This window comes from Platichthys flesus, chromosome 22 (genome assembly GCF_949316205.1).
Source record: "Platichthys flesus chromosome 22, fPlaFle2.1, whole genome shotgun sequence".
NCBI classification, from domain to species: domain Eukaryota; kingdom Metazoa; phylum Chordata; class Actinopteri; order Pleuronectiformes; family Pleuronectidae; genus Platichthys; species Platichthys flesus.
In genome coordinates, this window is record NC_084966.1 from 9,588,055 (window position 1) to 9,610,244 (window position 22,190).

The 22,190-nt window shown below is 44.5% G+C and overlaps 2 protein-coding genes across 3 annotated transcripts in view; one reads left to right on the forward strand and one right to left on the reverse strand.

Moving 5' to 3' along the window:
- Positions 1 to 897: 897 nt before the first annotated feature.
- Positions 898 to 10,448, reverse strand: LOC133933690 (male-specific lethal 3 homolog). Of its 2 annotated transcripts, none has more exons than XM_062380868.1 (14): positions 10,234 to 10,448; positions 9,025 to 9,107; positions 8,775 to 8,870; positions 8,423 to 8,517; positions 8,241 to 8,338; positions 7,939 to 8,067; positions 7,688 to 7,848; positions 7,389 to 7,547; positions 7,044 to 7,279; positions 6,140 to 6,229; positions 5,565 to 5,674; positions 5,162 to 5,261; positions 4,962 to 5,046; positions 898 to 2,393 (listed from the first exon to the last, which is right to left on the reverse strand). In XM_062380868.1, the coding sequence occupies exons 1-14, from the start codon at positions 10,330 to 10,332 to the stop codon at positions 2,294 to 2,296; spliced, it is 1,641 nt and encodes a 546-aa protein (XP_062236852.1). In that variant the 5' UTR covers positions 10,333 to 10,448; the 3' UTR covers positions 898 to 2,293. The 2 variants fall into 2 exon arrangements, with proteins under 2 accessions (XP_062236852.1, XP_062236853.1); XM_062380869.1 differs by having other exon boundaries at positions 10,090 to 10,357.
- Positions 10,449 to 13,443: 2,995 nt separating this feature from the next.
- LOC133933742 (rho GTPase-activating protein 6-like) overlaps positions 13,444 to 22,190 on the forward strand; it is a 64,770-nt gene continuing 56,023 nt past the window's right edge. The window contains exon 1 of the mRNA XM_062380939.1: positions 13,444 to 14,199. Coding sequence (XP_062236923.1) covers positions 13,717 to 14,199 — 483 coding nt within the window. The 5' untranslated portion in view covers positions 13,444 to 13,716. The remainder of the gene's footprint in view (positions 14,200 to 22,190) is intronic.

Sequence of the window (22,190 nt, forward strand, 5' to 3'; positions counted from 1 at the left end):
AGGTAGAAGGGAAGTTTGGCAGAACAGAAATTGAGGCTAAATATCCCCTATACGAACTTTCGCTAAAGAGGTAATTTGTGATCAGACAAAAATCGGTGTGATACGAGCGACCGGGAGTAACCGATCTGTGATGGTTAAGGTTGACCTAAACCTATCAAACCTTAACCATCACAGATGACTTGGTTTGGTTAGGATTCCATGACATACACGCCAAAGCCGTACGACCTCCGATCAACCGATGGAGGCGTGACAATATTTTAGATTTAGCTGTGGTAGCTTGTTTAACTTTGGCGACCGTGTCTCTCAAAGTACCTGATCTGGATCACAAATTCCATCTGGACCAAAGACATCCCCCCCCCCCTCTGCTTAGATTAAGCATGAAGGACTCGCTTCCCAGACAAGCAGACACATGTGATTGGATCAAAATGTCAAATTCACTAATGCTCGCCACGGAAACAGTGGCTGTCAGACCCCATCGGTGATAAATCTGTCCTGTCACTTTGACTTAGATTCTGGCAGTTTTTTTTATTACCTCTGATTCAATGTTGTGTCAAGTTTTTGTACAAACGAGAGCCACCAGATTAGATACGAATGGCTTTAAGCTAGTTGAAAAATCAACCAGAGGAGCCCCGCTGACAAGGACAGTAGATTCAAAATGTCAGGCTGCAACAACACATCGGGGGGGGGTTGAGGTTTTAATCAGCTATAGTCCCGCGACTTTGAAGGTCGGGGTGGCTGATGAAATTCTGTGTACGCTTAACTTTGCGTAGAGCGCCGGCTTCACGCTGGTCATTCCTCTTGGGGGTGAGAAGTAGGGAGGCAAGGAAAAGGAATGAGACGCACATTGGAATTGAACAGAACAGTGCGCGGATACATTTATGAATATATGCAACCAGACAAGTTTTTACAAAATCTTTATTCAAGTATCATCTCGACATGTGGAGACGATAAAGACGGGCCGGACATTACAGAGACAAAAATGAAAAAGTCAAGTGGAAACCCTGAAAACATAAAACACTGTATTAAACATTCAATTGTGTGAGCGGAAAAATAAATAACATACTGACCTAACAGCTGTTTTTGTATATTTACATGTTTACAACATCATGGGGGGGAGGATCCAGAGCGTATCTAACTATTTCCTATGAAATGTTTAGCAAACAGCATCAGTCAAAGAATGGAATTTCATTTTGATATGGGTTTATCTCATATCTTAAGTTAACTGGAAAAAACAAACAGCCTATGTCTTTAACTGTGTATTAAAATAAGCTTCAGGACAAGATATGTCTTTATTAATAGATATGTGATACTTTCACTGTTGCTGTTCTTCCAATCAAAAGGGAGCTAGATTGGGAGGGACAGGATCAACATGGACAAATTAAAAGCTCGAAGACATTCATCAGAAATTCATAGAAGGACGACAAAGCAACCAGCAGGAAAATCGAAGCACTGCAGAGGAAATCTGGAGGGGTCAGTAAATTAGATTTGCCCAGCGAAAGTGGCGGAGCATCTCCAGGAAAGGAAGAGCAGGTCCCACTGTAACAGTGGAGTAATCGTTTCCAGGGGGAGGATCACTGGCGGCGCTGCATGAGAAGCACTTGCAGGAAGTCACTACATAAAGAGGCGCCAAGCTTCCAGAACAGCAGAAAATACCCCAAAGAGAATCCAGAGGCAGTTCATAGCAAGGACTAGGGTTTTTTTAATTTCCCTCCCACATACAAAGGAACCACAATATTCCAATACTTTGGGTATGAAGAGGAAAAGTCAAGGCAGAGACAAAAAGGGCTTCGCCAAGTTGTGCCGGTTGTGTCCGTTTCCACATCAGAGATTCAAAACGGTATTGTTATTGCCAGCCGGGAATATGCAAGAAACAGAAAAGCGTCCATGGTCTGGAGAGCGCTGTAAGCCAGGTAACAAAAAGGAGGATGGGTTTGGAAAGAGGGGCTCAGTAGGAGCGGTCTACGAAGAATTAAACCAGCCAACGGAGCAGTGCTTTGAATCGAAGCTGCGCGGGGATGGCTTCACATGCACAGCATTACCAGGAATGAGGAACGGACGAGGGTTAGAGGCATGGTAGAAGCAAGGCGTTCCGCACGGCAACTGGAGGGAAAACTAATGTTAGTGCCAGAGGAGAAGAAAAGGGGAAGCAGGGAAGTGCAAAGCAACTCAGCTCCGGAGAAAGCTGCCGTGATCCCTCTGTACGCGAGCGCAGGCAGGTACATGTTGACCGGCTAGAGGGGCGGGGAGAGGAAAGACAGCAAAGGAAAGGAAAACCCAACGGCTAATGCCTCCTTCAGTAAACGGGCCGCGGCTGTTTCATGCTGTAGTGGGCCTCGGAAGCCGACACATATGCAGACTCGGGGAAAAAATCCTCATGGAACTCTGCCAGAAACCTGAGAGAGAGGGTGGGTGGGTGGAGGAAACAGAAGGAGATCCAGTGTTCAGCACTGTTTTGTTCACATCAAATATTCAACATGAGGCCGTTTGTCAGACGACAGACAGCATCGACGTGATGATTTTGTTGCTTACATGAAGCAACAAAAAAAAAGAAAAGCTACGGCAGGTGGGCGTCTCAGAAGTCGGGTTCCGGTTCGCTTCAACTGCTGGTTTTCCTAGATATCCCTGGCTCATTCCACATAAATCCCAGACCCTTTGCCCTCTGCCTGTGGGGATATATGTCAGGGACAAAGCCCCCCTCATCCATATACCACCAAGCAGAGGACCAATCGCTATGGCACACAGAGACTGAGAACATGAGAGCGACGGACCAGAAGTCAGAAGTCAGCAAGGGGAAAGAGTGGAAAAAAAATCCCCCACCGCTCCACCCTCCTCCCATCTAATCAGTAGCGGGGGAAAACTAATCCGGAATCTTCTTAGTATCCGCTACTCGGCCAAATCCTCTAAATCTTGCCATCTCATCTTAGCTCCACCGGCCTTCCTAATCTCAATGCAAACAAATTATCCTCATCAGAGGAGAACTTAAGAACACTTTGACAAGCGAATAACAAACGAGACAAATCTGAGGGGACAATGAAAGGGAATACGTGAATACCCCCTGGAGCGGTAATAAAGAAATAAGGTATATTTACTGTGACCGACACTGAAAAAAATAAAACGCTGAGAAGCTATTCTTTACAAAAACTACACAGGTTTCAATATATATTTATTGATCAATAAAATGATCTATTTGGCTTTTTGGTGCCAGAAAGTCCAGCTCGTGCTAATCTTCTTCCTTGCTGTTGGACCAGTAATAACACAGGGCAAGCTGCTTTAGCCGTACACATTGTAAATCAGCACATGTGCACGCGCACACACCCTCACTTAATCATGATCATTCTTGCAGGGAAAGGGAGAGTGAGAGATCAACTGTGGCCAAAATCCCAGAATGCATTGCACTTTAGTCTCCACGATATCAATCAGTTTTTGCCCAGTCGGCACAATCTGCCACGAGGCTGAATTCAGAGTTAAAAAAAAAAAAAGAAAGCATGAAGGCTCTCCCAAAAGACAGCAGTGTTTTAGTGTGTGTCCTGTAGAGTCCCCAACACGGTGAACATATTAACTAGGTAACTGGGAAACATGGGAGAGTTTCCTAGACTGAGCCCAGGCCATCCAGTCTTATAGTGGGTCACAGAGCTATGCAAGTCTCAAACTGCAAAAAGCTATGCACTGAATCCACCATTATTCTGCAGAATGACACTCCATGAAAAGAGTTGCGCCAGTGATTCGCGGTCCAGTGAATTAAAGGACCCTCTGCCCATGACACTGTAGGAGAGGCTGAGCCAAGACCAGCTGCTAATGCTGCTGAAGATAATAAGTTTCCCTCTGGCAAAGGTGAATCTTTTCATATCGCACACCTCTAGCTTCTTGTGGCACCGGGTACCGAGCTCTGACTTATCTATTTATCGATGGACACTTTCATTTAAGTAGTGGAAGATTTGCAGGTTTTTTGTGTATGGAGTTGCTCCACAGCACTGCCAGGTGGCGGAGGGCAGTACTGCGAGTGTTTGATTAGAGAACGCGAGGGCCTAAATCCCCAGGTTTGGGACCGGCTGAACTGAAGATCACTAGGGAGGATTTAAAGATTAGACTCCCGTGCTTGTGTAACGCCCACTCATCTCCCGCCCTCAAACACATGTTCTTTCTCACTCCATCCCGCCCTCCCCTCCGGGCCCCATGTTCTCATCTACTTTCTCTTTCTTGCCTTTCTATTTCGGTGTCTCTGGGCTTATTTTGGTGCATTGATCATTTCCTTTTCATTTTTGGAATTTGATTGCTGGCCCTCATCTCCTATAATCTATTATTTTCACTCGGCTGCTGCTCTCCTCGGGACTTCTCGCAGCTCAAGCCTGGCACTTACTCTCGAGCTTTACTGCTTAGCTAGGTCACACCTTAGGTAATGAACCGAGTTGATTATTAGCGAGGTGCATTTAAGCTCATATTCCGTGTCCCATTAATCCATTTCGCCACTCCGTCTTTTTAATGATTTATCCTCCACGGAAATTGTCCAGGATTTCCCAAGAGTTGCGGTCCACCTGACGGCACAATTCATTTTTCAAGGAGGGGGAGAGGTTATATTAATATGCCAGTATTATGCATGTAGTGAAGAAACGAATCGTTTAGGCCTGAGTGAGTCAAAGGTTGCCGTCAGTCTTTTTTTGCTTGAGAAGGTTAGAGCAGTGAAGGCTAAGAAAGGATGTTCAATACTCAGTCTCTGGATCGTATCTCCTTACTGGACCATCTGAATTTCTTGTTGACAATTTAATATACATAAAAAATATGCGGAATGAATTAAATTACTTGACATTTTGTAGATCACAATTTAATTCTGTTCCCCGCATCTTTAGAGATTGAATAGCCCTTATCTGTCCCTCTCTTGTTCTTTAAAGCACTTACGTCTAAGACTGACCTCTTAGGGATAAGGGTAAAAACTACTTATGTGTTTCATGACGCTGAGCAGTTACCTGAGGAACAGTTCCAAATGTTTGACCAGGGCTCGGAGATTCCTCTCGGGGATCTGCATCTTTCCCAGGATCTCGGGAAGCTTCACTGGAAGAAAACACATTGAACAGGGAGGGGGGGGGTAGAGCGTGAGGAGGATGCACAAAGGGAGATGGTTGCAAAAAGTGAACCAGCGAGAGCGAAAACGATCGGAGACACCAACCAAAGAGCCGCAAGAGGTGCTGTGATCCGTACAGGTAGGAGGGTGGGGGAGGTTGGTCGTTCAGAGGGTAGTTATCGGGAGTCAGCTTCCAGCTTAGGACCTGGTGGCGAGAGCAGAAGAAAAGAAGATTTAATCTCTTAAACACTGCTTAATATAAACGTCAAAAGATACACACTGCAGTTGAAAGTTATGATTAATGCACTAGATGTTTCTCAGGATAAAAATGGAAACGTGACACAGCATTATGTCCGACTCATGGGACTGGGTCTGACATTTAAAATTCATACATGCATGAATTCTCTGCCTGCAATGATGCCGGCCATTTGTCTTTCCTCTCCTAGAGTGTTTGAGCAAGACTGTGTTTCCCTTCCAGGTTATTGCTCATCACACACAGTTGCGTCACCTCGTTAAGCTCGTTGTTTCTCCGGCTCTCCGTGCCGTAGAATGGGCCGCTCCGCTCTTTGCTCGGCGTCAAGGGCAGCGGGGAGGAAGAGCCACTGTGCACTGGGGTTTCTAGGTTGAGATGAGAAAAAAAAAACACAGTTTGCTGCTATGAAGCCGATCGCTGAGAGAGTAGGGTTAATGAGACAAACTAGTGACAGATCAAATCCATGCTTGGGCGAGTACAGTTATAAGGAAAGAAGTAGGACTCCATCTAGTGGGCAAAACTGGCTCTTACAATAGAACAAATCCGAGTGAAAAATATGATTTTTCATGAAATACATTCATTTTGATAATGAGGACAAGGCCAATGTAAACATTTTGACTTGTCACATGTTACTTACTAAGAATAGTCACTCATTTCTCATATACTAAAGGTTTTGAACACAAAATAAAACCAAATAGTCATTTTGGCAAACACTATTGGCATAAAAAACCATAAGTTGAACTTGTCAGCTTAAAATATTAGATGAGATCATGTTAAATGCTCGTTAGAATAGTGTCACAATATGTTGTTGTGTAGTAAGTGTCACTTACTCCTGTCGAGATTGAGGAAGAACTTGGGTTGGGCCGAGGTGTCGATCAAACGCTGTTTGAGCTGCGGGGACGCTGTTGCACTGCCTCCACCTGGATCATCACATAGGTTACAATTAGAGCTCACAGGATTAAACAGTATTACAACGCAAAAACATACATATTTAAATGTATAGGTGCATGGTCTCAATGTAAAGTAAGCGATTTATGACAATAGTGTCACGGCTCCGCAGATATCATCACAGTGATGAGCGACTGCTGTTGGTGCGTCTCGTAAAAACCACAGCGCCACAAGTTTACGAAACAGTTTCAGAGGGGTGTTGGTAAATGTGGTAGCCATCTGATCATACAAGATAGTGGTGCAGAATCTGAACACGTATGTGCCATGTGCCTGGAAACCTGATCACCTTCAATGTTCATCAAAATAAAGCAGCTACGACACGACAATATTCGCATGTGTAAATCTGTATCAGGTTAATTCTGTTATTTATCGTCAGTTATCCCATACATCAAATATTTTTCTATTACCACTGTGAGATGATACGTTAAAATTAGGGCTGTCAATAGATTGAAAAAAATTAACTAATTAATCTCACATTATGAAATTCATTGAACTAAATCAATCGCGATTAAAAGTTAGTTTTTCTTCTAAAGACTAAATCTTATAAATGAACAAGTAACCACTTCAGACGGCGTGTATTTTAGACACTGTTGTTTAATTGGATTTTTTTTTAAGAACAAAACTACACACAGAGCTCTGTTTTCAGAGTATAAAAACAAATTTTAGCGCATTAATCTCGGGTACAATAATCTCATAGATTAACGCGTTAACTTGGACAGCCCTAATTAAAATAACACATGCGCAGTAAACCTGGCGCCTCACTTAGTGACATAACAAGTGGATTACCTCCGCTGCTTCCCTCGGCTGGTCGGTCGCCTCCAGACGTGTTCCTGGTGGAGCGTCTGAGCGACTGGGACTGGAATGAGATACAGTCCATGTCAGGGTGACGCCGGCGCTTCGGGGTGGGTGCCGGGGCCGTGGGTGTGGTGGCCGAGATGTCGCTCAGTGCCGGCTGGCTGTCCGTGGACTGAGGCGTCAGGGGGTTGTGTCCCAGCGGGCTCGGGCTGCGGTCCCGCTGGGTGCTTCAGGGGACAAAAAAAAAAAAGACACAACGGGCAAATGTGGTGCATCACAACCAAGCAGCGGCGTCCACTTCGGCACATGTGACTTGGTTTATGGAGGCACACTTACTTGCTGGAGCATGGGGAGCTTTCATTCATGGCCAGAAAGAGCCTGGACGAGCTGACCTTTTTGAACTGGGCTTGTTCACAGGGATAGAGGAGGATCATGGGTAAGGTGAAGTCAAACGTGATCCTGAGGCCGTCCACCATCTCCTTACACAGCTCCTCGCTAAATCCGGAAGTTGAAATACATGATTTGTTAATATTCATTATCCTAAAAAAATGGAACTGTGATTCAATTATTGCCTGGAACAACATGTATTTGAGTACGCCAATCTATTTCCATTGCATTATTTGACATAGTCTCACCTCTTCTCTGGAGGGATTGCCTGTGGACTGCTGCTCTGTGTGGTGGTGGTCTGCTGCCGCCGGAACCGCTCATTGGCCATGAACGCCTTGTTGATGGCAAAGTGTTTCACGTACGACTCCAGGATATGCACCACATTCATCTGACAGGGTACCATCACCAGCTAGGAGAGGAAAGCACGGCCCCATCAGACAAACTCAAAATCTTTTTCAGTGAAATGCAAACCACCGAGGGGCGAGTGTGCCGCTCGAACCTTTTTCCTCTTGTTGATGTAGAAGCAGTCATCCTCCAGTTTCTTCTTCAGAACATCCGGGATGCTGATGTCGATATGGACAATCTTCTCCTCACATTCCCTTTTGACATTAATGTCTGGTTCCTCTCTCTGAAAACAAGCAAGATATAAACCTTTAGATGCACATTTCTGAATAGCCATGAGGGGGGGAAAGTCCGATTTGACTTTTCCATTCAAGAGTGAAATGCAGTTTAAGGGAATTAAGCGATTTTTTCCTGTTGGTCATTAAATTCAGCCATTGACATTAAGCCGATGGACTTTACCATTTTGTTGATATCCTCAGAGAAAGTGCTGTCCCCACTATTTGAAGATTCAGGGTCCGAATCGTCGCCGTCACTGCTCTCCGAAGACGAAATCAAACCTGCAGACCGGAAAAAATGCAGACGCGTTAATTTGACTGCTGAGGGACACTGGGAGCAAAAAGACAAAGACGGAGACTTCTCACATGCGTCATCGCTGTCGTCCTCCTTAGGGAGAGTCTTCAGAGAGGATTTAGTGCCGGACTGACGACGACGCCTCTTCGACCATCCTTTTCTCTTCCTGCCGCACAGACAAAATACACACTCGTTTGTATGGCTTGCCAATAGATTGATCAAACGAATGGAAAGGTAAAATTTCAAAACTACCACTTCAGGTGGAATATTTGCCCTTTCAAAATTAGTTTGGAAAACTTGTTTCAAAGGCTCCTCATGAAGCACGGGCCGTGAAATGATTCTGATTGGAATTGGGGTTGGCCAGCTCACCTCGTATACATTCATCACACATTTACTTTGAAGTCACTACTCATATGAACTTACATGCGACCGAGGGCTTTGCGAGCCAGTCTACGCTGCAATTTACGGCTTTCCTCTGTGTCCCTTAGAACATGGTCCTCAGCAGCCCAACGATCCCAGCTGCACAGGCACAAACATTCGAAAAGAAAAGAAACACATGAACTGACAGGCCCCATGTTTACACAGGTTGAGGAACACGACATTTAAAAAATGATAAACATGATAATGAGTGTGACATTAATGGCATAAAAAAAAAAAAACTATCCAAGGTCACCTTCTGTTCCAACCGTTGAAGTGAACGTAATACTTTGGGATTATTGTTCCATGTTCATCTGTACCTATCAAGACATCAGTGACCTGTAATGCAAACACAACCGTAAAGACAGTGATTACAAACTTTACCTTAACGCAAATGTTAAATGGCCACTAACTCAAGTACTACAATTTCAATCATGTGTTTAATATGAGGATTTTCAGGTTTTGAATCTGATCACGTTGTGACTTAATAACCCACAGTAGTTTATCATCAACACATATTTAAATGTTTAGAATAAAAATGACAACGCAATCATCATTAGAGTTTTAATTGCACAGCAAATACTCACTCCTTGTGTAAGAATAGACCAGGCTCCAAAATAAAATAATGTAGTTTGTGTACTTGTGCATACTCAAACTATTTGCACGTGCAACCGTGTTTGTGTGCAATGTATATATTGAATTTATCCTGTTTACATCGCAAACAAAAATGTCTATCTTTCTATATCTTAAACTCCCAATAGCAGGTTTTCTATGTGTTTCTTCCCCGTTATGGCTAGCTTGTCACCTCCATGAGTGAAATGACAACATTGATCTTTAACTGTGTAATGTCATTTCTTCAGCTAAAGGCTTGAAGCTGCTAAAACAACGTCAGCCAGCCTCAGTTAGCAAAGGCTAAGCTAAAATTGGTTGACGTTCCCAGTGATCCCCTCTGTTAGCATTAGCTAGCTTAACAGCCGGTGTGCATCGTAAACAAAACAAGGCATGCTTCTCATTAGATAGCATGCCATGCTAACTGTGTAGAATTAGCTCAACGGCATTGAGAAGTGTTAGAATAGTGCATGTTAGCCGAGTTAGCAGGGCAGACATGTTGGTGCGTTTGTTTACTATTTGTTGACATGAACCGGCTTTGTTCTAAAGCTGCCCAGCTGCTGCTAACGTTCCTTTACAGTTGTATTAAAGCTAACATGAGCTGAAATGAAGTGATTGCATGCACTGATAACAGTTCTGGGATGAGGCGCTGCACACCACCATGTTTGTTTGTCACTGCAACAAGAGGAAAAAGGTGCAAAATCAAACGTACCCGGAAACCTGATCGGCTAGAGACGGATCTCTCCGAGGCCTACGAGTCGATTCGCATGTCCCACATTTAACAGAAGTAACCCCGCGTTTTCCTCTACGGTTCATTGGTCTGTGCTACATTGAACTAGCTAGCTTAGCACGTTACCTTAGCGTCGTACAACACTTTAGCTTTGGTGGGGTCTGGTTCGAAGCACAGGACTCGCTCTCCTTTGTGAAATCGATATTTGATTCCCCGCGAATTCATTTGTTCATGGCGACGAGAGGGAGAGGAGGCATCGATCGGGACCCTGCGACACGCTCAGTAACCCCTTCAGCGCCGAACACTGTTTCTTCCCACGAGGAGTCTGCCACTCAAACACACCACGAGGAGTCTCCCGCTGAAACACACTGTGCAGGGATACATGCTGCCGCCTTCACTGACACCACGTAAATTCTAGCTGCAGTGTTGCAGGGTCTTGCAACACGTTTGTCTGTGCACAGATAATAATAATAACACATAAGATAATAATAAACTTGATTCCTATAACACCTTTCAAAACTGTTTGGTTGGTATTCGATATACTTTATAAGTTACAGTTACAAGGGGATTTACAAGTTAAAAACAATGGTCAACAATGGGACAGCGTTAATGAGCAACACTAAGAGACAATTTGAAAGCAATCTGAAGATCACACAGCGATAAAGCACAGACACAGAAACAAAAAAACACATTACAGATGAGAAAAGATTAAAAACAAGATAAAGTAAAATATTACAAAATGATTCAAAGAGAGCGCAAGATGAGAAATAAGAGGAAGGATATATAAAATTGTATCTATAGGGGATTCAAAAGAGGATTAGAAGCGGGCCAGACAGATATGCTCAGGGGGATTGTTCCACAGAAATCAAAAACAACCGGCCACCTTTGGTCCTCACCAGGGACTGTGTATTTGCCCCCTCTATCCCCAGCTTTATATTGCAAATTTTGAAAAAAAACAAGCTCATATATTTAAATATCTTTTTTTTTTCTATATCCTATTTCTCTTGTATTCTTATTTGGATTGTTATGGCACTTCCTACCGGTGCTGCTGCATCGATTCTGATTTCCTCTACAGACGATCAATACATTATGACATAATCTTGTCCTATTTGTCATCCATTGAAGTTGTCTTTCATGGAGCAGTGCAACTCATAAATCAGGCCAGCAGGTGTCAGCATGTGAGCAGCAAAATATTTTCAATCAACATCAAACTCATTTTATTTATTTAAAGCTCTGTGCCAATCTGCATCACCTAACAATCCATTTTGTCCAATTTCATATCAGCTTTATCTTTATGTCTGTGATGGGATCCATGATATGAACATGATTTATGACCTCTGGGTAATTTATAATGCCCTGTTACAAATATCCATCTGCATCTCCTCTGATGATATCCCTGCCTGTAGGAATTAAGCTACCTGGGAATCATACGTCCAAAACCTCGGACAGGTTGAACATGTTGCTTGGGTATTTAAGGTATTTGGAAATACCCTTTCCCTTGAGGCACCATACAGTAAAAGCCCATGTCTCAATAACCTAATCTTGCTCTATTGGAACAACATGGGGGCTCTTAAAATACACTGAAGGCTGCACTATACGAGGGTTTGTTTACATGAGCAGACAGGGATTTCTGGTCATACAGTCAGACATCGCTCCGGGGTTCAAATTCTGTGTATGAGTGCTTGGAGACTTATGAAAAGAATCCTTCCACCGCAAATACCGGTTAAAAATAGACCTAGCGTCTCTGCCTTGACTGTTTACACCAGTAATTTTATTTCTTTTGTTTCTGACCTTGTGACCTCTCCTTCATTTCTGTCTCTCTTACAGGCTCAGACAATGAAATGCACGCTGATCCCCAGCACAGGAAACCATGTCTCTGCAGCTGTGGCCCAATCTACACTCATTTCGCTGAAAGTGGTTTCAGGCAGTGCTGCGCTCCTGTTGTATACCAAATATGGACAGTGTGTATAGAACGCCGAACATGACTGGCTTGAAGTGTAGCAGCGGTTGATTTGTTCCTCTTTCCCTCCGACCCTGATATATTGTGACAGTCTCGTTGAATGCTCACTGTTTCACGTGGAATGTTTTCCATGGCTGCACATGAGTGACCCGAGAGAGTCCAGGCCCCCGGATTGCCTTAAACATATGATGACGGGACTGAAAGCAGAGGATGCTGCAGGGATCCATACTTAAAATCTGGTCAATATCTTCTCAGGGATGCACTTTTCCTCTTAATTACTGTTGTTTCTAGCTTTTTCCCCAAAGTAGGAGTAGTAGGCTATGAGCTCAATAAGGCCTCAAGTGCTTTCTTCTTTCAATAAACCTGTGCAATACACATTGTTTTCTTTCAGTACTTCCTTGCTTGTGTGATTTCACTCAGTGTCTCATTCTTCTCCGCCCGGAGACTGTTTTTAGAAGGGTCAAATCTATCTCGGCTGTTATCAGTGTCATGTCATGCTGTGTTGTGTGTCTGTGTGTGACTGTGCCGTGCGGCGCAGCTTCATAAGCTCCTTTATCAGCCCGCCGGCACCCTCCTCTCCAGGCTCCTGCTGTCTCTTTCCATTTTTCCCATAGTTTCACACACTGGGTCCGAGCATGCTCCTGCTCTCTCTCTCTCTCTCTCTCTGTCACTCTCTATTTGTCTCCCTCTGTCTCCCACACTCCCTCCTCTAAACAGATGCACACATCACGCAGCTATCTTAACACTCTTAGTGGAGCTCCTCTGTGTCAACAAGTGTCTGTCACACACAGGTGAATAAAGAAAGAGAAATTGGCTATGAATCCTTAATGGCTCACTTCTCGCTTTGGCTAATAATAGCACACAGCAGGCTTTATTGATAGGCCTATTATTTCCAGACAGTGAGGTAGATTAATGGGAGAAGAGGATTAATACGCCTATTTTCATCCCTTGCTAAATCACGTCTGTCTGTGTGGTATGACCTTCTGCATGTCTGATTATTGCACCAGGCCCCTTACCTCATCTGCCACATGAAGGGGAGCTTCTTAATTAGAGAAGCTAATTGTAGAAATTAAACTAATTATAGAAAGACCCCAGTTTAAGAGGCGAAGACATCATGAAACAAATAAAATGAATAAAATCATGCATATATATGTTGGACGCTGAGATGAAGTGTTCACCCACCTTTATGTCATCTGGAAATAACACACATTTGATCAACAACAACAAAAAAGAAAGGAGCCATGGAGCTCTTAGATACACTCTCCATGCTAAAACAACATCTGCAAAAACGAAAAGTTCTGAAAAATATGATAATTTGGCATTCATAAGAAAATGTAAAGTGTGCAAACATTCATCTCAAGTGTACTGAACCCCCTCCCACTCTCGTGCGCGCACGCTTTCACCCTGTCTTCTCACTCCACTCCAGTTTGACAACGAGCAACGCGCATGGGAACACAGCAGAGGAAACGATTCGTCCTGCTCCTTCTCCATTGCGCAGCGGCTGCAGCCAAATGCGTCGCACCCCATCACTTCCCTGCTCCTCGTCTGCTTGTGCTTGATGGTTCCTCCTGATGGGGCAACACCAGGTCCCTGTCTTGTAGTCGGGGCTTTAGAGAACTGCGCCGATGTGAGATCCAACACAAGGGGACATGTCTGGCGCTCAGGGACTTCTCAACAGCGTCTTCTCCTGCTCCTCTCCTGCCTCCAAAGCCATGACCAAACGGAGGCTACGCCAGACCCGCAGCCTCGACCCCGCGATTATAAGACACTGTGACACCGGCACCGAGGGCGCGAGCGGAGCACCGTTCTCCGGCGCGCCGCCTGAGGACGCAGGTGCGTCTCCGGTGAAACCGACTTTACGCACGAGGATTCCGTCGCTGAAGGAGCCGATAACCCCGTCCCTCTCTTCCCCTTCCATCCCCCTGGACGTCTCCCCGTCGTCCAACTTCCACTTCGACTATGACACGGTGAAGCGGGCCAAAAGGAATACCGCCGGGGATTTACCGTATCTGGTGAGGGGACCCTGTGCCGCGCCGTCCGGGAGCACGGGCGCGCTGTTCTCCCCGCGGAGGTGGCTCCAGAGGAAGGTGCAGCCGACCAGCTCTCACGCTTACATGGTGTGGAAATCAGAGGTACAGTTTCCAGTGGGGAATAATGAGTCTGTAATATATCCAGTTTATGTTCAGAACCATGCATCCCCCTCTATTCTCACTGTGCATCATCATCACATCATATAGTCTACAGATATAATGCCTTTATGATGTAACTGCTGTAAGACAGTAGAGGAGAGTGGTTTCCTCCGAATCCATTGATTTAAAACTAAGGCACAGCTTATGGCAGCTCCTGGAATAATTAGAAGAAGCAATAAACATTTGTTTATTTCGGCTCGGAGCAAGGAAATCCACTGGAGGCCAGAAGTCCCATCTGACTCTCAGCCCCATAGAGAGGTGTCTGTGCATTTTCAGGTTCACTGAGTATCCAGTCAGAACCTCAAAATCGACTTTCAGATGAATGTCTTTAGAAGAGTGTTGAGCTGACTCTGAATCTGAACCTGGAAGGAATCCAGTGTCACGCCGGCACACTCGTCCACCTGTGGTCCTTCCTGTGTTTTCAGGCCTTGTGAGAGTCACACCTTACACAGAGGGGCTTATGGGAAAGCCAAGAAATCCCTTGTGGTGCTTTTGAGGATTAAATAATTCCCACAAAAGGCGCAATGAAGTGCACAGATTTCCCTTTGACTGTCAGCTCCGCTGGGCCGCTCGAGCTTTTGTCTTCATATAGCCTTCAAATTGAGTGTGAATAAGTTGGAGGTAGCGTACTAAATCCTTACCAAAACATACTTGGCCGACTTCTTTTTGGAAGGGGGGGGGGGGGGGGGGGCTTTATAGGCTGCATAGTTGGCACAAGTCCACATGCAGTAGTGGAAAGGTATGATAATTTCCCTGCTTCTTCTGTGGACTTGCTCTTTCCCTCTCTTTGCTTCAGCTGATATGTGTAGGAGCACTGAGTGTGTGTGTGTGTGTGTGTGTGTACGTGCAGCAGGGCGGGTGTGTGCCGATGCGGAGGTCCTAAGGACACATGGCCCGGGACTCGGTTCTCACGGCTAAGAGCGGTCACAGGGTCAGATCCATGCGGCCCTCAAACAGCTCTCCCAGCATTTCCCCATTACGAGGAACAGCTCCAACGTCCCTCTCTCTGTTTCCCTTTTCCAGCGTGCGCCTATCTTTCTCTCTCTCTCTCTCTCTCTCTCTCTCTCTCTCTCTCTCTCTCTCTCTCTTTATCACACATGCCTCCACACTGTCTCTTCCACCCTCTCTTCCTCTCCAAGCAGAGTTTCCCACCGCCGTAACTCTATTTTCCATATTGTCCCCCACCCCCCACCCCTTCTTCTCCACCACAGCCCAGTGAGGATAACATGAGGGCCATCAGTGTGGAGTCATTAGTGTAATCTGGACCATGAAGTTATTGCACCTCGGAGTGTTTGTAAAAATACTCGGCCCAGAAGTGTTGCTGGTCTGCCGGGGAGTTTCACACACTGCTGGGTGTGAGGTGAAATTCCAATGTGAAGCGTCGACAAGAGACTTTACGTTGGAAATGTACTGAATGTAGCACATGTACTTTTGAATGCAATGCCCCTTTTTCAAACTTATGAATCATAAGTTATGGAAATAATTTAAGTTTACAATCATTTTCAACAGATGGAACATACACAGTTGCTGTAGTGATTTGTTTCTTGCGGTTACTCACATGAGGTGTCAGACTCTCCCAGAAAGATAAGAAAGACGCGTCTGTTTAACGCGGGACCTTTGTCCTGCAGGTTCAAGGGGGGGGGGACCAAAAAAGAATTGGCTCACGTCAATTACAACTCTATTTGATTACGTCCCGGCACTGTTCAAAAAAAAGCATGGAGCTTCTCTTTCTTTTTGAGGGACAGGAGAGTTTTGCCATGCTGGACTCAGGGTGGACACTCGGATACTCTAGAAAAAGTCTACTAGCCATGGACCTTGTTATTAAGTGTACAAGTAAACACACTCTTTCAGTGTTTTCACACAGATTTCTGCCCATTTTAAAAATCCTCATAATTCCCCTTTGGCTCCAAGGCTTTGTGCAACACGCCCAGTTTTCACTTCTCTAAGTCTGTTTCCAATTTTCCCCATTTTGCACGTTGTCTGACTATTCAAGTCGTCTTAGCTTCATTATCTTGTGATGGTGATTGTCTCAAATACATTTTCACATTAAAAATGATGGCTCTCTCCCTGCCATGCCATGTTAGTCAAATCTCTAGAAATTCAATAGAAATTGATTAAAGGGGTATTTTAAGGGTTTAATACCGCAATGGTCAAAGTCGTAGCTGTGACTTTTTCGTCCTTGTCTCGTTTCAAACCCGAAAACATTAGTTGCCACAGTTCCACCAATGGTATCGCGTCTTTCACTACAACATTCCTGCCTCGTAAAACAGCCACATCTTTCATGTCCCACCTCCAGTTTGTGTTTCAGGCTTTATCTCATTGTGGTTCTGAGCACCTTGAGAACCAGAGGAAGTTGTGCAACTGTTTTTCGCCAGCCAAGTTTCGTTCGTGGCTGGAATCCCATGATCCCAATGCTTTATAGTCATAACGATGCCAATTTGAAAGTTTTTAACCAAGATGCAACAAACCACATCTTTCCATTATATGGAAGTGATATCTGAATATATTACATGTGCACATCCAGTGCGTCTCGTGCTTTGCCTTTTTAAGGAGGGAGACGTGGACGGAGAGGCAGAGAGAGAGAGAGAGAGAGAGAGAGAGAGAGAGAGAGAAAGAGAGAGACGGAGGGGGAGGGAGAGGCTTGAGACAGTGGAGATGTAACGGTTTACACAAAAAGCAGCGCCGGACAGCTTTAGTGGCTGTGATTGCTTAATAGCTTTTTTCCATGGCCAGGTTGTTGATGTTTCGACGGACAATGACGCGGGAGAATCCTCAGAAACGTGCCCTGCGTGTTATCACAGTAGGAGAGGTCGGCGACTGGTGCTTCTTCTCGGGAAGCGGTTGGCCCCCGGAGCTGGTCATCGTATCAACACACTCTTGAAGTAGCGAGTTTTTCTTTTTTTTTTTCTTTACAGGGACGCTGACATTACGGAATTCGTAACTTTGGCGTCTGGAACACGCCGTGAACCTACGCGCAGTTTCTCTCCATCGCTCACACTTACATGCACGAGCACAAAGGCTCTGGGAGGAAACAGCGGTCGGCTCATTTAATGCTACTTGTTTATCGGGCGCCAGACTGTTGACATTGTGCCGTCTATTCTTAGACCCACAGTCCTTCAGAGAGTGAGGGAAATCATTCCTCCACTAAGAAAATACCCCTGCAACTATTGCTACTAAATGATTGATAACAGATGATTCATAGAAGTGGTTGTTTGAGGTCAGAGCTCCGTCCGCTGACACTGTAATCTGCACGCATTCAGCAACCGCAATTCGAAAATGTACCCACAAACCAACGCTTAGTAGAGTAAGGAAAGGAAAACAAGTATATAGGCTGATATTGAGGATTATCTAGCGAGTCATATGTTAGCTCTGAATGCTAAAGAATGTTAAAACTGCGGATCCAGACCTCGGGCATGCTTGGACCTCCAGGACGATGAGAGACGCTGCTTGGATGATGGCAGATGTTTTGCACGCATCAAATCCCAGGTTCCCATTCATAACGTGTGGCAGAACCGTGGTCATGACTCGTGGGCATTGGGAAGATTACTGTGTGGAATTTCCTACTTCCTGCCTCAGATAGTTCTATGGATGTTAAAGGGGGGGTGGGAGTACGGATGATTGAACATGACGTTTACATGAGGTGCTAGAAGAACGTCGCCATTCACATGCTGCAGAGCATGCTTCATTGTTACGTCCACTACGCCATTTGACGGATGCCATTTTGTTTTCTCTTTCCGATTTTGCAAAAGCCTCACCTCCACATGTCCCCTTGTTCACGCTCTAACCCCTCCTGTCGAGGATTTATCAGAAATCACGCGTTCAGATTCAGAGGAATTCCAAGTGCCCCCACATGTTTGCCGGTATTTACGCTGTGAATCAAACAAGCTAAAACATTGACTCATGTCAGTGCTCACTACCAGGAATCCACAGATGTGTTGTTCCCGCCATAAGTGGTCCACGTTGAAGTGTTTACAGCGACAATACATTGCACGGTCTGAGCATCGGGGTGAAACACTGCAGCAAAGCCTCTAATCGAAATAAGGCGACAGATTTAGGATCTTTTCACGGTTTGAGAAGATTTGTATTTTATTTTTGTTATGTTTTGGATCACGCTGGGAGATTCTTGTGCAGGACCCTTCTGGTAATTCTGAGGTCCAGACTGATGAATGGAGGCAATCGAGGCTTTGCAGTCCAAGTCTGCCCGAGGACATCAAGCTGTATCAATATCTGTTTTTTTTTGTCTAAAAGTTGTGTCCTTCTTATTTTCTGGATTCTTATAATAATTGTGGAGTTTTTAAATTATAAAATGCCAAACACAATTCCCAAAATTGACGTTTGGTGTCTTTCCATGTCTTGTTTTCATTTCAGACATATTTAAGGACATTGGAGACATTCATATGGACACATATTTACTGATATTGATCCCGACAATAGTCTGAATAAGATGCTGCAATGTATATACTTATATATTTATGTACATTATTTATAGTTATACTGCTATTAAGTATAATATGGTAAATGTATACCAATTTATGTGGTGAATTACGACCTCAGTTCCATTATATCCACATATGTGTATGTCTTAATTGTTATTTAACGTCCTAGTCTTCACAGCATTTTGAGACATCAACATACTGCAGTTACCAACTGCTCGATGGCCCGTGACCTGGATTCTCTTGTAAACAAGAAGGAGGATGTCATGTTGACATGAGTCATAGTCAGACTATTAAAACACATAAACAGGAATATAAGGGGAATGTTCTAATAGGATTAATGTAACCTTAATGGGAATAATGACAGACACATAGGTGGTATGTGTCTCTCTCCTTACGCTGCTAATCAATCACAAACACTCAGGAATGAGATGACTCTAAAAGTGAGATCGGTTTAACGTACAAACCCCAAATAAAAGCGATACAATAGAGCAGGGATACAAACATCAATTAATGGGCTGTTAACCCTGTGATATGTGAATATTTCCCGTTTTAATATATCCTCCCTGCGTTGAACTCGTGGCCCTTCACTGCCATCCAGTTGGCCTATCCTCCCTGATTTCCTCCCTCAAAGTGAGGGGGCGTGCGCGTGTCGGAGGAGCAAGACCTTGACGGTCGGTCATCTTTGGAATGCTCGCACCCAAATACCCGCCGAAAGTAAAATTCACACACCAGCTCGGCCGGTTTCGGCCCAAGACTCACAAAGCCTCACGAATCATGACACGATCTCTGTTTTGGTGAAAGCGGATCACGTAGCAAGCGTGTGGAGCCAGTGTGGCGTAATCAAGGAGTCGGGGATGTCATCGCGCTGTTGCGAGGGCCTCCGTCAAAACACAGAGCCGTGATGGAACGCAGGTTGATTTTATTGGCTCGCGGCGGCGGCCCTCTCTGATTTGATTCGCGGTCGCCTTGAAGTTGTAGTCCGATCCCACAGCATCCTGAAACACGGGCTCCTGAGTCAGCTCCCATCGTCGGCCTGATTTTCTTTCCCCCACTTTTTGCGCGTGTGAGAACGAACACAGATGTCGTTGAAAATAAGACCGTGTTCCTTCTCGTTGCTAGACATGGCCGCTTGTGGAACAGATCAAGGAGCTCCCCTGGGAGAAGCTCCGGATTTATGTACGCGGGTCTGCAAAGGGGCGCTAGTTTGATTACTGAGCTTATTAAGTTTAATGGGCCTGGTTGTTAACATGTACAATCTGCTGTCAGAGCAGAATGTTGCCTGCTTTCAATGGAGGTCATGGAAGTACACCGTCATATTTAACATGATCTTCAATTAGCTTTTAATGTCATATTGTTGGCTTGCTCTCCATGTGGACTGGATTGGCAGGAAACAAAATATGTTTCTCCTTAATTTCTTATGCACAAATGAGTTTATTCTCTCATGAAAACTAATTGTGGACTATTGTCATCATTTTAGAAGATGTTTAAATTCAAATGTTGAAGCTGAATAATTCACGATTCCTCTTTTGCTGCTGTAATATGGTAAAGTTCCAGTCTATTAGTCAAAAAGGACAATCTTGTCTTCTATCTTAAAACAAATCCTGTGTATTGTGATTAGGGCTGCAAAGGGGTCTACAGCAGGGCTACTGAGGCCTGCTGTAGTGTGCAGGACTAGTCAGGTAGTCAGGGGAAATATATTAACATGCTGATTGAGGATTGTTCATCTGTTCATCTAGCCTCCTTCTATTCATTTATCCATCAATTGTAAAATATTGTTTTTTTACAAGCTTTTTTCTCATCTTATTCTACAGAACAATTGAATGTGCAAAATCTCATGTGTGGAGACATTTCACCCCAGCCAATGTAGAAGGAAAGGCTGTGTGCATTTGTAAATACTGTGCAAAGATGTTAAGAATGACACAAAGATGCAGACGCATATAGTCAAGTGTCCAAAGTTTCCTCAGGGCTCAAATCAGCAATGACAAAGCAAAATGTTTATAATTATGTGTGTATATGACAAGGTAAATACAGTTAGTATAAATTACCCACAAATTTCCAGTTTATTCCTGTTTATTCCCGTTAATTCCCATATATTCCCTAATATTCCCATGGAAAGTTTCCATCTTCGAAAATTCCCGGAATTTTGCAACCCTAGTTGTTATGCAAAAAAATGCTTCAAGTTATCAATTGTGTTTAGATAACATGTTAACTTCAATTGGTCAAGCCTAATTAGTTTCCATGTGACTAATCGAAGGAATTATTTTCGGGTTGATCAAGCAGAAAAGACAATATCACAACTGATACACTACAGTACACATACACTTGTACTTAAGTATGGTTTGAGTGAGTATAAAAGATGTGTTGAGTGACACATCATGATTGACAGCTGAGACTGACCTTGAGACAGCGCAGTCAGTGGCTCCAAATGTAAAAGATGGCGGGGGTCGTATGCGGTTATGTTCTGGCCTCACTTCCAGACAGTGGGAGGAAGTGGAGACCCATCTTTAAGTTCTGTAAAAGAGATGACAATATTCGATTTGGCATTTTCAGGAGGCGCTGATTTCTCACGGAACCAAAAAAAACCCCACGTCTTGTGATGTAAATCAAACCCCCGTGTCGCTCTAAAGCAACGTGTAAAGCCACACTGCAGAGCTCACTGTACGGAATGCAGTGTCGAGGCCAAGAGGATGTGACATCAACATTTGTTTCCAGTGGGATGTAACTGGTGTCGGGGAGAAGAAGACGTCTAATCACTGTGTAATGAGTGTTGCAACAATACGAATTCAAGGCCACCTCTCATTGGCGAGCAGGAACCCGATACCACGCGGGGCCAATTTCTGACAACTTTGTGTGATCCTCCGCTGAAAGGAACCATATGAAACAGCAGGTTTTGTTTGGCAGTGTTTTGGTTGAGCAATCGCGCACACATCTCCTCTGGGATGTTTTCTCAACAGCGAGGGGAAAAGAGCGCGGCTTGAAATAGAGACGGCTGAAAAGTAAACATTAATTTCCGCGGCCAGAATCTCTGTGTCTGTTGCCGATTAAAGCTCCAGTGGGAAGGCGGGCGGTGTTGAGTTACGCTTTTCTGTTTCGCGAGTGTGTGGGAGAGAATCCGGAGGGTGGGCGGATGATCTGATTGAGCACTCTTTGAGTCTTGAAGGCAAAAACTGTCCAGGCCCCCCTGTGTGTTTGTTGTGTGCTGTGACCGCCCCGTGTCCATTAGTGGCCTCGCAAATGAGATTCGTCATGGGCCAGAGATAGATTATACAAGATCCTCTCACATGTTCTGTGGTGCACGGTGTTTTTAAAGGATGTAAACTGGATGCCACTGAATTCTACACACTGAACCTTTAACCTTAAGTTTCAGTATCAGGGAAAACGTTTCACAACATCTGGCAACACCCACTCTCAGTCTAATCTTGGAAAAAAACTGTACTATTACAACATGAGGAAGAAATATTAAAGAAATGTCTGTAACCCATCGCAGCCCCGCAGTGG